The sequence below is a fragment of the Rissa tridactyla genome, chromosome 2 (assembly GCF_028500815.1).
Source record: "Rissa tridactyla isolate bRisTri1 chromosome 2, bRisTri1.patW.cur.20221130, whole genome shotgun sequence".
NCBI classification, from domain to species: Eukaryota; Metazoa; Chordata; class Aves; order Charadriiformes; family Laridae; genus Rissa; species Rissa tridactyla.
The window spans coordinates 45,780,064-45,795,492 of NC_071467.1; the positions used below are offsets into that span (position 1 = coordinate 45,780,064).

The 15,429-nt window shown below is 42.1% G+C and overlaps 1 protein-coding gene across 1 annotated transcript; it reads left to right on the forward strand.

Moving 5' to 3' along the window:
- The first annotated feature begins 1,345 nt into the window (after nucleotides 1–1,345).
- On the forward strand, nucleotides 1,346–13,104 carry SNAI2 (snail family transcriptional repressor 2). Its single transcript, XM_054189547.1, has 6 exons — nucleotides 1,346–1,529; nucleotides 2,700–2,764; nucleotides 6,043–6,087; nucleotides 9,404–9,743; nucleotides 10,327–10,872; nucleotides 11,825–13,104. Exons 1-6 carry the CDS (start codon nucleotides 1,346–1,348, stop codon nucleotides 12,004–12,006), a joined length of 1,362 nt encoding a protein of 453 aa, XP_054045522.1. The 3' UTR covers nucleotides 12,007–13,104.
- Nucleotides 13,105–15,429: the final 2,325 nt, after the last annotated feature.

Here is a 15,429-nt window from a genome sequence, read left to right on the forward strand (position 1 = left end):
ATATTTGGGATCAAAGGCAGTTTTTTTCCAGATGTCATGAATATCTAAGTCGTCTTGAAGTTATTTACTAAGTACCTAGAGCTTTTTCAATAGCGGTGTGGGTAAGAGGATAGGAGAATAGCAATGGATGAGAGGCTAGGACCAAACTGATACAAAATAAATTGAGACAGATGCTTCATAATGAGTAAATGAAGCTGACATGAAGTTTTAAAGAGCAGGGGTAGCAGTGGAAAAATCTACAACCTGAATTTTAGAAATTCACTGGCTGATTTAGAAGTTTTGAAATTACGCATAGTAAAATTACAGCATAATTTGGGTTCAGTACATCATTTTTTTTCTCTTTCCCCTCCTGAACAGATACATGTTAGGACCTAATACACAGTGTAATGTAACTTGTTAGGAGGAAAAGAACTTTTATAAAGAAGGGTGTAGATGAGGCACTGGAGAGATTTGTCCTGTTTTAATACCGGCATTCAACATCTTGGCAAATACTTCCTTCAATGAAGAATCAGGCTGATTTCAGGAATGTGAGCTATGCCTGGATTAGCAGATGAAACAGAGCCAAGGCACAGGATTACAAATGTCTACAGTGCTTCATTTTTCATGTTTTCCCAGCAAGACTTTGGACTATAAGCATTAGCATCCTCCCAGCTAAGGCCTAGGCATCATTCAGCATTTTGCAAGACTGTTTCTAATAGGTATTTTAGCTGTAGCCACCCTGTTTTACAGAAAAAAGATCAGTGTACACATGAAGACCTGAGACAGCTGTGATGCTAAGCATCACGGCAGTCTCTAACCTCTTCCATGTAGTAACATACATATCTATATCTATACATCTACAACGTACCTGTGGCAATGCAATCTTCTCAGTGTTATTATAGTGTTATAAAACAGTGTTATAAAAGGCAGTACAGCCTGAAGCCAGGCTTCTTGATACATGCTACCCACAAGCAGGGACATGCGGGGAGCCAAAATGCAATCTGAGCAGAGGTGAGGGAATGAGGGTGAATCCCCAGCAGCCTCTGTGGGGAAGGCTGGTGAGATGCTGGTGAGACCACACTACCAGGTTGCAGCAATGTGGCAGAACGACCGGTATTAAATAGAGCAAGACTGTAGAGAAATGCTGCTTTTATATGCCCCAAAAGGAAGCAGAATGAGATACTTGTACCACAAAATTGAGATTGCTGGCATTTTCATGTAGCATTGGAGGCATAAAAATTGTCTTCCTAGAAACCTATTCATGGTGCACTTCATACCGCCTTACAGAGGCGATTACTGAAGGAAATATTAATCCTGCATAAATGTCTCTATATATAGCTATAACTGGACATTGGGATCAACAGCGATGGATCCAGTTCTAGCCAATGTGCAGAGACAGCTACAACTCACTCCCACTGGTACCAAGAGGCAGCACAACATGAGGGTGAAGAAGCGTGGCCAAGTGCTGGCAACACGCAATAAAACAGTTTTGAAGCCAGTGGGCAGACACGGGCTGTTAACACAGAAATTAAAAAAACAAAATGATCAAAGCTACTGTCACTTGAAATGTACCGTAGTTGATGCAAAGGTGGCACCATTGCCAGAGAACATTACTAAAGCAAGCCACCAGTTTTCTTGAAATATGACGTCTGACTGTCCTCACCATGAAAGGAAAAGATAATAGTCACTCTGTGCCCTCTCTAGCAGCCTAACAGAGACATCCTGTAAGGGGATCAACTCCTCCAGCACATGCTGTAGTCAGCTGAAGGCTGTCACAAGAGCTGGTGAGAAACCTGAAGTGCAGACATCCCTCAGGCCTGGTGGAGCTGCTGAGGAAGGAACTGGGGAGACCAGAAAGCCCAGACACCCTCAGCCTCAAGGAAACCAGAGTTGGCAGCTGTGCCTTTTCATTTTTGCAGCCTTTAGCATTTTTAAGGTGGTGAAAAGGCCTCAAGAATGTCTTGAATGTTTGGGAAACCTCCCATCAGGGAACAGAGCCCCGCAAAGCAGTCACTATGTGGTAATCCTGAAGATATACTGCTTGGTTTGTCTGGGACTAAAAAGGTCTCTGATTGCAATGTAGAAAATAGGTTCTGGCATGCTGAATCACCCAGCCCCCTGACAATCTGCGCTATGCCTTTTGCCAGGTACCACTGAAGGAAAAAAATAAAAGGCACCAGACATCAGCCTGCCCTCAAAGCTGTTCCAGCGATAACAGATAAAGACAAACCAGGACTTTCAGACATCAGGCCTGCAGCTGGCAATGGTTATTGTCTAAGGCGATAGCAGAAGATAGTGCAGGATGTCTTTATCAAGCCTACCAGAGCCAGAAGCAGAGTACTGGTCTGAATGCAAAGGAGCTGGAGCTCAGAAGAGAAATCTTCACTATCAGAAATCTCTGGGGTCCTGGGAACTTCCAAGCAGACCTCGAGAAATGGAAAGACCAAGTTCTTGAAGTCAATGTGAGAAATTAAAAGAATAGCCAAGTACAGCGCTTGCATGGGATCCAGTGTGTAAGCAATACATAATGGCAAATCAGGGAATGAAGACTAAGCTATACAGGTGGTGAACCAGCCGTGTAGCACCACTATCGTTTTGAGCAGCAGGGGTTACAGAAGGTTCTTAGGACTCAGGGTGAAACAGCAGAGTAACGCTAAAGCAAAACCAGCAGCTCTCACCTTCTATTGCCACAGCAAAATGATGAATTTATACTGAAATAGAGATACTAGCTTTATGGAGTGACATCATCTGTTCATTTTGGAGCACAAAGATAAGCGTCCCAGCTGTTAGCAGTGCAACTACAGTGCACGCCACCGAGATGCCAAGAGCTGGATAGATGTGGAAAAGAGCTCATGAGTTTGAATCCTTTGAACAAATAAATATGTAACTGATAAATAAACAAAAGGAGACACTCACTGATCCACTAATATAGCGGCCCAAGAGAGTCAGTTACATTTTTTGGCAGATATACTACATATATTTCTGAGCACTGAGTTCAGCAGCAGAGGAAAAACACACAGCGTGCTGCCCCACACAGTTATTGCTGCTCGATAGAGCCCCCGACACAAGACCGTAGTCGAGGGCTGGCCGGGGTGTGAAAGCTGAATGCCTGAAGGCGACAGCCGCTTCCTGCACCCAGCACACCTGAAGGCGAGGGGAGTGAGCAAGTTGTGCCTATTGGGCAACAAACAACTGTCTGCGCTTTAAAAGGAAGAAATCAGAAAAACGTAACGTAGCTGGTTATGTAGGTGTGTAGGAAAAGTGAAAAAGAAGAGGAACTGTCATGTAGATACATAAACCTGTCCCAAAGGTAGGAAGTTGCTACCAGCCAATTCAATCTAATATCAAAGAGTGTATGATGGTGGGGTTTACATTTGCAGATTCTGGCAGGCCGTCACTACCTCAAGGACACTCAGTCAAAAAACAAGATGAGGGGGAGCCCAAAGGTACATTTGGCAAGGTAGGACATGCTCAGGAGTGGTACCATGGGCTTCTGCAGAGTGGAAAAAACACTTCAACCATTGCGTGAAGTATTTTGTATGAGAACATCAGAAGTAAAACCTAGGCAAAACATAGATGGCCAAATCCAAGTCCACTAGTCCACCAACTAGAGTGAAGGGACAAGCAGATAATTTTAAAAAAGGTATCAGACTAGTTTTTATTGTATTTAAGAAATCTATGAAAGGTGAAAAACTATCAAGCTGCAGCAGGCTGTGGATAAAGGTCACGTAAGTATAAAGTATAATTTTATAATAAAAATTATATTCTGTATAATCCTTTATTGTCAGAAAACTCTGTAAATAAATATAATAACAATTGCCACATAGGAAATGATATAGCAACTTGTGCTGCATTAGGAGACAGGAATATAGACTGTTGGAGAGAAGGGCACCGCAAGGCTTTATTAAAAATACACTTAAAAACTAAGGCTTTAAAAATTTACATCTTAATCTCTTCATGCTTCAGTTGTTACTAATTTATAAAATAGGGACAATGACACTTTCTCTCCCATAAATATTTGTCATGTGGTTGAATTGTCGGTGTTTGAAATATGGTCACAAGCATATGTCAGAATACGTACAAACAGATGTATATAGAGATACATAAATACATTGTAAATATATATGTAAATACATGGCAAACAAATGTACATCTCTGTCATATAAACACACACACAGAGACATGCATTCCCCAGAGCAGGAAATCTCAGCTGATGCCTTCATGTCTTGGTTTGCTGTAGGCAACAAAGAATAATGACCAAAAAAAAAATCCCACAAAGTCATAGATCTCAGCCATATTTAAAAATCCGGGGGGTGATATAGCCATTTCTTGACCGTTTCCATCACCCCGCTGCTTCTCCTCCCGGTGTCCCCACCAGCACACACACACACACACACACACACCCCGCCTCCCACCATCAGCGCGGCGGCGGTAGCTGCCTGCCCGCGGTGCATCCCGGAGGCCTCCCAGCATCCCCAGTTCACCGGCTGGCCACACGGTGGGGCGGCTGGTCCAGGTCTGGCTGCGGAGAGCAGCCTCCAGCCGGCTGCGGCCGTTGCCCAGCAGATGGCTCTTTCCAACCGCCTAACGCTTGTGCGAGCCCTCGCCTCACTCCCTGGGTCCCAAGGTCAGCGTTTTCAAATCTTTTGTTCCTCTCCAGTGGCATACTGGAAGGTCAGGAAAACGTAATACGATGCAGAAAGCATTGCTTTCCAGGGTGTAATAGCTTTAGCTGGGCTGTAACACACTTCTGTTTAATGAATACTTGTCACAGTACTACGCACATAAACAGAGTTATATTTATTGGACTAGAATCTCATCTCAGTTCTGCTTGAGTAAATCTGAAATAGCTCAGCTGTAGCCAATGGAGATACTACAGATGGGAATGACAGGGGAATTTGGCCCATTGTTAAAATGTAGAAACAATGTTGGAAAATTGAACTATGACCAGGTTTCTTCATTATGGGCTAAATTGACTCTAAAATGAACCCTCTTAAGCCTGTGAAATTACACAGGTGTGAAGAAGAGAGCACACAGAAGCCAGCCTTGTTTGTACTACTTGATCCAAAAGGAACTATTTTGCGTCTTATTAATAAATGCAAGTTTCTTTGCCATGAACATTATTTTTTATATATGTATCTCAAAATTAGAGATGGGCTTAGACCTCTAAGATACCCACTTCAAAGCTCCTTGACTTATTGGAAAGTTCAGACTGAATCAGACTTTTGTGGTTCAGTCATCATCTCTTTAATAGGCTTAAACTGGAATTACAAACCTGAATTGACCAAAACATGGCGGAACACTTAGTTCTGTAATATGTCCTAAAAGCAAACCTGTTTTTTAATCTGTTTGAATCTCACAAGCTTAGATCCTATTACAGAACTGTACTTGATAACTCTGGCTTAAAGTTACTGATTTTAGAAAAGCTGAAAGTTTGCAAAACCTTCAAAATGTGGAGAATTTTTACTTAAATTGGAAAAACTTTTCAAGATGCAAAAATTATTTTGACTCATTGAACTTTAAGCCTACGAGACTGGAACTTGATGTGATATCATAATGGTCCTTCTTTAAATTTGCTTCCATTTCTGCTGATAGTTCAGGTGAGCATTTGGAAGGATGAACAAAACATGAAAGAAAAGGTATCCTAAAAATGTGTTCCAAAAAATTTTTGAAGGCATATGTGTTGGGGCAATGGGAAGGAGTACCATTTTCTAACTGTTTCTCTCCACTCTGTTAATTTTGGACTTATTCCTCTCTGACATCCAACTTAATCACAGTTGAGGTCCTCTTCACCTTCTAGCTCTATTAAATCTTTTCTTCTTCCAAAAGTTACACCACTTCTTCACTTTCCCAGGATATACCAGCTGGCACTAAGAGGGAAATACAAAAGCAAAGGGTAAGACTGAAGCCTGATATGTTCTACATTTAACTGCCTATTGGAAACTCATCATATTCTTTTTCCTTATATTAACAACTTCACACTTTCCTTTGAAATGCAGGAGGCTTACGAATTGCAAGAGCTACACTGTAGGTGTGAGTTACTTGTGCTTTTACCCCTTCCAGGATGAAGTCGTCACCCGCATCAATAAACCTCCAGAGCTATTTTTGGTATGCTCCACTGGGCTCAGTGCCTCCTGGGGGTTCCTCTGAACCTCGCGGTGCTGCCTTCCGTGGGCTCCATGGCAGGTCCAGGCAAAATGTGCTTAACAGTCCTGCCAGAGAAATATATTGTGCTCTGGGAACAGTGATCCAGCATAACTCACTTAATATTCTGAAACTGTTGGGTGGGTTTTTTTTTCTGCATTCTGCTGTGGTTTATCCAGATATTTAACATTTTCTGATCTGTGATCTTGCTAGCAATTGATGCTCCTGACATAAACGCTGTCATGAGAAGAACTAAGGTGGCAATAGCTTAGCGTGGGCCCTTCTTCCCTCTTTGATAACAAACATAGTTCTGGCACCCTTCCATTTCCATAAAGCTGAGTTACAAAAATTGCTGCCCTTCTCAGAAAGCCTGACAAGGAAAGGGATTTGGTGGAGCTGTCAGAAACGGGGAGACTAACGTGAGGCGCACAGGTTGTTATTTAGGCACGTGAACAAGTGGGCTGATGTGAAATAAAATTATTAAAAAAAAGAAAGCCATTTCTGCTGCAGGGTTGAAATTTTGGAAACTTCAGGCCTAATAATTTTGTTGGTGCAAAGCACGTGCCAAAGTTTCAGCAACAGAATTGCTCGGATCTTTTCCTACCTGCTTCGCAGAGCGGCAATTAGCACCACAGTGCCATTAACAAGACAGCTTTACACAAGCTTTCAACGTGAAAACATAAAGAATCTCTAAAAGGCCAACAACTTGTAAAATGCGAGGGGGGGGAGGCCCTAGGCCTTGATTTTTTGGAGGTGGGAGCAGGGCTTTGCCCGCAGGCGGCATGACCGTCAGAGCCATCTGCCGCCCTCCGCCACCCCCGCGCCTCCCTGGCTCCCCCAAGGAGGGGAAACCTCCCGTCTTCTGCACTCCACCTCTGCATTTTGTTTCTCGCAGGGGGATGGATGCTGCACGTCTCCCGGTGCCCTCTCATCCACATTTGCCATAAACACTCAGAGCACCTGTTTACTCTGACTCACCCACTCCTCACGCAGACTCTCCCTTTTTTTGACAGCAGACCTCACTCAGGTAGTATGTGCTGCTAATATCCTTTCAGGACCATGTAATAACATGCCTTCCACCCAATTCCTAACATCCTTCAATCAGCTCAGCCAGTGGGCTAACTGCTTACGCTCCTGTGATTTATATAAGTGCAATTAATTTAAACTGCATCACTCCGGTGTTATGCTGGTGAAAATGCCCCGAGAGGGAGTACCTCACTGGTGAATCAGACCCTTTACTTTTAACAAACATACAAAAGAACAGATCCCGAGCCAGTGAAAATCTGCATGGCCCCATTCATTTCAACACACAAACTTAAACCAGCTCAAGGGCTGAATCACAGCTCATGTAACAGACTATTTAGATACAGACTAATGCCTCACATCCTGAAATGCAATGCTTTCCCAGAGTTGGCAGGGGACGGGGACTTCTCAGATGGAACAGAGCAGAGAGGGGGGAGCAGGACCACAAATGCAACCTTTTAAAAATGCTTTGTGGATTTCTTCATTTCTGTGGAGTTGAGGAAAGCAATGGCTTGTGTCTCTGCAAACACTGCGCTCCCTCCTGGGAAGAGCTGCCTCTGTTCTTCCACCCCAGCTGCGGAGCAGGTACCTGGGAAGTCCCTTTCCTTGCCACTTTCCCCTTCCTCCCATAGCCTGGGTGTGTTCCCTGCAGCTTGGAAATCCATGTGACACCTTTCCCCGACAGACACCGGAGTTAGATGCTGAACAGATGAATCTTTTTAATCAGTTCTTGAACATGGCTAACTTTCTCTGCACTTGTTTTGGCATCCCCGAGAGTAAGAAGTCACGCAGCTTGACAAAGCACTTTACTCTTACGTGTCTTAACAGAACCAGAGGGAATTTTTTTTTTCTTTTTTTTTTTCTATATCTATTCCAACACCTGCTACAAAAAAGGGCTGGGGTGGTCTCTGTAAAACATCCCTCCGCGCCGCCTCCCGACAGGACAGAGGCCTCGCCGCACACCGGCACGGCATACCGGTATGTGCCCAGGCAGGTGTAGTTAATACACGAGGAGGAGGGGGAAGGGGTGGGGAGGGCAGACCAAGAGTCAATCAGAGTGTAATTTGTGCTAGAAGTTTACTAGCATTCAGCTGCCCGTATTTTCAAAATGCAAATATTTTAAAATTAAAAAAAAACCCTATCTGTGACTAAACATCGCCTCTAATTCAATCTAGATAACCAGAAAAAATTCTGTGGCATATTTAAGAGACTTTCATCCTAAATGAAATACATAATACAGATTATACCTTCATAGGAAATCAAGAGGTCCTAAATATACTAATGGAGAAGGACATTTAAGAGACGTTTAAATTACCCAGTCTATAATTTTGGGGGGTTTGCTTATCTGTTCATCTTTTAACTGCTTTAAATAATTAGGAAAATTTCCTTGGCAGTGCTCTAAGAGGATAGGCAAAAGAGTGACATGACTACTCCCAGGGAAGGAAAGGTCGAGGTTTTGCATTCTGCAGATTTTTAAAGTAGAAAAGAAAGTATTCTTCATTTGAACAGTCTGAAGCAGTATGCATATTATATAAAACCTAGCACTCTGCTTTGAAATGTCATCTTTTCCAGGGCTTCCCACTTTCCTTGAACTCACTCGCAGTATCTCGCTGGCCCTTCTGCCTGGAGGGGCGTAGGGCAGGGAGGCACCAGTGCTCCGCTCTGGCCTTGCCTAAGTGCAGCTACTCAAAGGCAGTTCCTAAAGGGAGCAGGCACACACTCAGCTCAAAGGCTTCCATTAGCTCTGCCGGCTAACTTGTTATCTTGTAGTGTGTGTCCCCCTCCCTCCTTTCTGCCCTTAATGAACAGTTTGTTCCATTGTAATTCTTATATCAAACATCTGGAAACCAGACTCGTTTAAAAATGAAAGAAAAAGAAGTTTCAGTGCCTATGACTTATCCAGGTCTCTGTCAGAAGGACAAAAAGAATTCAGATGAATCAGTAAACGGGCTTTTTTTTTTTTTTTTTTTTTAAAAAAAAAAAAAGCAGCACTTTGACCAACACATTTTTCTAGGCAGAAATTCCGCAGAGCAACGTAGACCCACTTTGTAGCAGGCGGACGCGCTCTGCCCGCTGCTTGCTCCTCCGTTCACAGCTGTCTCCAGCGGGAGGAGCTGAAACCTGAACCAAACCCTGCGAGCGGGGATTGGATCCCTCCCTCCAGCAGCCGCAGAGCCCTCCCAGAAGGAAAAAAAAAAAAAAAAAAAAAAGAAAAGAAAAAAAAAAACCAGCAAAGCAGCAGCCTGTTTGGAAAAAGTGCTTGAGAACATCCCGAAGTGATTGGAGGAGCGGGAAACCCTTCCCCCCTGCACCTGACTTGCGGGTATTTACAGCACTTTTCAAGGCGCCTCTGCGCTGCCGCTACAGGACCCGAGTGGATGGACGTCGCGGGGCAGGCGAGGCGACAGGGACGGATGCGCTGGCAGTGATTGCGTGCGTGTGGTGCCGCACACCCGCCGGGGACCGCTACACACACCCGCCAGGAGAGCCCGGGAGAAGGAGAAACCCTGCCTCCAAGATGCCACGCTCCTTCCTGGTCAAGAAACATTTCAATTCGTCCAAGAAGCCGAATTACAGCGAACTGGACACTCATACAGGTAACGAAACGAAGGCGAACGCCAGCGCGTTGCTTCTGAGGTCGCGGTCTTTGCGTGGCGGTAATGAGGAGGAGTGGGAGTGCTTTTCAGGCGCCAGGGAATGGGTTAGTTCATGGCTAGCTCTTTTTTTTTTTTTTTTTTTTTTCCTTTTGCTTACCAGGAGGGAGTTTTGAGAAATATGTCAGTGCTGCCCAGGATGAATCACAAAGTTTGTTCATCCACTTGAACTCAGTTACTTAGAGAGGAGTTGGAGTTTTCTTGTTCTGTATCTGCTCGTGGTGGAATTGAAACTTTTATACAGATCCTGCAGGAAGTTTCACTGCCTCATTGTAACAGGCTGCACAGATTTAGAAAGCACATGCTGCCTTGAAGTGACTCTCCAACTCTAATTTGGCTGTTCAAGAGCACTGTCTCTACCCACCAGAATATATATATGAAATAGTACTTCCTTAGTCTTCCTTATATTCAGATGACCATACTGAGTTGTTTAATTTATGCACCTTTTAATCCCCAAAATGTTAATTTTGCTGCCTTTTGAAATACTTTTTGGTTCTCTTACCTTAAAATTTCCTTCTTTCTCCAGTGATTATATCCCCATACCTGTATGAAAGCTACCCAGTCCCTATCATACCACAGCCAGAGATCCTGAGCTCAGTAGCTTACAATCCCATTACTGTGTGGACTACAACCGGGCTGCTACCCTCTCCATTACCCAACGACCTCTCTCCGCTTTCCGGATACCCCTCATCTTTGGGAAGAGTCAGCCCACCTCCACCTTCTGACACCTCCTCCAAAGATCACAGCGGTTCAGAAAGTCCCATTAGCGATGAAGAAGAGAGAATCCAGTCCAAGCTTTCAGACCCCCATGCAATCGAAGCCGAAAAGTTTCAGTGCGGTTTATGCAACAAGACCTATTCAACTTTCTCTGGGTTGGCCAAACATAAGCAGCTGCACTGTGATGCCCAGTCTCGGAAATCGTTCAGCTGCAAGTACTGTGACAAGGAGTATGTCAGCCTGGGAGCGCTTAAGATGCACATCAGGACCCACACACTACCTTGTGTCTGCAAGATCTGCGGCAAGGCTTTCTCTAGACCCTGGCTACTTCAAGGACACATTAGAACTCACACTGGTAAGACCAACCATTACAATTGCAGTTTCTTGTTGCTATAACATCAGGATGCCCTTTTGCTATTTTTCCCCACAGGTGGTGGTGGTGGGGGGGAACCAACAAAAAACCCCCAGTGTTTCTTTACTAACCTGAAATGCATCCACAGAATTTCAAATATATTATTGAAAGGCTAAATTCTCCCTTTTGGGGGGTGGATGGGAGGGGAACGTAGGATGGTCTCATAACTGTGGACCAGATACTGACATAAATCAGCATTGCTCCCTTGATAATTTTAGGATGGTTTAGCCCATTTCCACTAGTGGAAGGTTTTGCTTTAAGGATTTTATGTTAACCTTCAGGCTTTGAGAAGACTCTGAAATCAAGCAGCAAAACAGAAAGGCAATGCATGAGGGGCTGCTTTCTGACTCCTTAAGCAGTTGGCAAGTTTTGCAGGCGCTATCTCAAGTCCTTAAGAATTAGAAACACATCATCGCCAAAGCAGGTTGTTTGGGGTTTTTTCTCTGCTGAGGCAAAAACTTGATTTTGAGTATAACACTGGGTAGAATGTACTGTCTGTGCAGCTGTCTGCTGCTTTTCAGTCAAAGCCCTTGTCCCCCGTAACTCAGACAGCGTTAAGCAGCAAAAATTCTATGAAAAGATTTGAAAATGTTGGGAGGAGCCCATCCTAAAAGTACTGCCTGCACCTGTAGATGCAGAAGGACTCAGCAGCTTGTCTTCGGAGACTGCACTTAGCAGCGTATTCTGAAAAGACACAGTTCTGCAAGTACGGTCAGCAGTGCTGAAAGCTGTTGTATTTCTGGCCTGATTAACTTTTTCTTACACGTTCTTGATTATAACAAATCCTTTCTGTTTGTTTGTTTGTTTCTTAGGACAAAAGCAAGTGTTACCTGTCTTAAGTGTGTACTTCTTTTTTAAAGATTTACCCTGTTTTTCCTTGATGTTTCCTTTTTAGGAGAGAAGCCGTTTTCCTGTCCTCACTGCAACAGGGCTTTTGCAGACAGATCCAATCTGAGGGCTCATCTGCAGACCCACTCGGATGTGAAGAAATACCAGTGCAAAAATTGCTCCAAAACTTTCTCCAGAATGTCTCTGCTGCACAAACATGAGGAATCCGGCTGCTGTGTAGCACACTGAGTCATGCAGTCAATGTTTACCTGGACTCGATGCATTTCTCCACTCCTGTTCCAAATGATAAGTGGAAATCCAAAGGCGTTTTCTCGTCTGCTTTTCAGCCAAAAAAAAAAAAAAAAAACCAAAAAAACCCAAAAAAACCCCAAAACACCACCAAACAAGCAAACAAACAAAATAGTGGAAGAACTTAGAATGTCAGTAGGAATGAGCTTTAAGTTGTTTCTGTTCAGTCACGCATTTGCATTCTTAAGTGAAAATTCTGAAATATGGGGAAAGACACCGTGCATGACATTTCAAGTAGATCTAAAGGAAGCAGCATTATCAGCTTGCTTTATAGATGAAGCCAAATGTATGTTGTCTTTTCTTGCTTAGAAAAGGCTGCAAAGTTAACAATACATTCCTGCCAAGCCATTTCAACCAAAGAAACAGTATTTTGAGTGGAACTTTTAATAAAAATACTACCCAAGTGAATTTTGCTAGACACCATTTATCTCAGGTGCCTTAAAAAGTATTCCAAGTTTACCTTAGTAAATGTTTAATATTATTCATTGCTGTGTTTTTTATTTTTTATTTTATTAGAAGCCAAGGCCTTCATTAATGATCCAAAATGCTTTAAAACTGCATAATTAAGACAGGAAAAAAAACATGTAAGAGAATGTACGGAAAATTGAAAGCCACAAATTAACCGCATGTGCCTTTTAAAAAAAAAATATATATATATATAATGACTGTAGCTTCAAACATTCCTGGTGCATGCTTGACCATCTTTTAATATGAAATAGTTCCTCTAAACTTTAATCTTTTTTAAAAAACGGGAATAAGTGCAAGAGAGGGGGTTCACGGGAGTTTGACGACTATTTTTTTTAAATGCACAAAGGAAATGCAATATTTTCAGCATTACCCCTCCAAGTGCCTTTTTTATTGATGATTTTGTAAAGTATGTGGACATAATGTAAATATTTTTATTTTTATATGACTGAATGTGTTATGAATGAAAGTGAATTGTTGCCTATAGCATCTATAGATAACTTGAAGAAAGCGTGAAGTGAAATTTATGTTGTTTTCTAGCCACTTTTTTACAATAAACATTTTTAAGTAAGATTTCTGTTGTTTGTTCTAATTAAAGAAAACACCTGTGTCTGGTTTATCAAGGCTTTGGAACACAGAAAAATGTAAGTGTCTCTACACGACCAAGTGAAGATTAAAGTGAATTTCAGATGCAAATCCTTAGTTCACAAGTACTGGACATTAGAAAGGAATATGTCCACTGCATTATAAAACATTTAAAACCATACAGAGCATTCTCCTAGAGTGACTGCTTTAAAACGCTGTTGCTTTTTTGCTACTTACGATAGTACAAGAACATTGTGAAATATACTTTATCAAAAACATTTTTAAAAGTCTTCTTTCTTGCATTTTAACAGTTGAAAGGATGCCACTCGAGCAGCCTTATTATAGTACTTTTCCTGAGACTCTGACGTTAGGAAATCTGGGCCTGATCCAAAGTTCATCAAAGTCAGTGGAGCCTTGCAGGAGTCCAGTAATGTTTGCATGATGCTCTTTTAAAGTAGCAGTCAAGTCACAGTATAATATACTTTATATAGCCATTTCAGAAAGATTAAAGATATTTCTGTTAAACTGTTTTACATATCAGAACTGTCAAGTGAATGTATTATGACTGTATATCAGCTAATATATCACAGGAAAGAATTATCCAGTAATGAATTATTTTTCTTCAGATGATTTGAAAAAGGACTCCAAGACCTGAACTATATAAAAGCATTACAACATCATCTAATCATGCCTCCTCATTACTGGCTAGTGCGAAACAACACTACTTTCAATTTTCAACAAAGCGCAAAGCTCAAAACCAGATAAGCAATAGGTGGCGTCCAATCTAAAGAGGACTATGTCTACATTAGGGTACCAGCAGGAGCAAGTAATAGCAAAATCAAAATTCCAACAATTTATTGAGAAGATTACAGCTGGATAAACACAAGGTGCAAATATCTAGAAGAAGAGTACGTTTCAGCAAAATAATGCAACAGACCATATGCACACCTTTTGTCTCCTCCAGCTGAGTCCTGCAGAGGACTGAACTGGAGTAACATAGGCAATAGGCACACGACAGAAGTTTTGTACCTTTTCCCTACAGGAAGCACTCTACCAAAAAAAGACCAGCTCAAATAAAGCTTTTCATATTCTCCAAGCATCTTCTGACAAAAATCTCAAGGTTATAACAACGATTCCCTAGGACCTGTTAGATTTTTTTTCAGGAAATAGCTAGGGAGTTCAAGAAAGATAGGGTTAGTGGGAATTTGTGAGGTAACATTTCGAAATGAACACATGAAGGCATCAAATACCCTTGAAAAGTTTCATGTGGTTACTGTATTGATTTGCACTTCCATGTCATTCACTTTGAAGTCCTTAGGCTCCAGCAGCTCTTTGTGCGGCTTTCTCTTCCCAGAGCAAATCTTTACTGGTGTATGAGTAAAGCTCTGGCAGTCAACAGCTATTTGTACTGTCAAAGTTCTAGGTTTGCTCTCCTGTGTCATGTCACAAAGGCTTTTCCATTGTTTTAATTCACACTTTAAATTCTCTACACCCATAGTAAATGAAATAGCATAAGAGCTCAACTTCTTGAATGAGTGGAAATGCTACTGTTGTCCTTAAGGGAAATCAGATGAAAACTTCATCAAAATACAGTATGCTAAACCAAACACAAGTGGAACTGGTCTGATTTGGAGATGACAATTAAGATATGCTACTTTGCATGCCTGTAACACCTGTATTCATAAAGCACAAAGATGGGAAAGGCTAGAAGCTCTTCTGGCTCATCTCTTTAATTGAAACAGAGTGCTCTATCACAGATCCCTAGCTCTCTGTCCAGTTGCAGCATAAACTTCCCAGGCATCTGAATTTCTCTTGCTTTTCCTGTGAGACTGCTTTCCATTTGCTGTCAGGACACTTCTCCAAAACATTTTGCATTAATAGTTTTACCTCATTACTCTAGAAATGCCCTTCTGTACCTGCACAAGCTATTTACCAATGTAAATTGAATTCTGTTCTGAGCTGCTGGTCGATGACTTTCTTGAAACATGAGGGAAAAGCTGCCTCCACGGTGAATCTATCCACTGAATCTCTTTGGCTATCACTACATTCTCTGATTCTATATCCAAATAATCAGCTGTTAAAAATCTTCCTTAGGAAAACATGCTCCCCACACTCCAAATACCTTCATCACTCTTTTCTGAAATCAATTGCTTTTTTACGTTTAATTTTAGACACCAGTGCTAAATGTAATTCTTTTAAGAGCAAAGTTAAGCTATGAAAAGGCCAGCCTCTCCTCTAAAGGCACCTGCATAATAGCAACCTATATACCATGTTTCATAGCTTTTTTTAACTCTTCATGAATGAGTTGCTTAA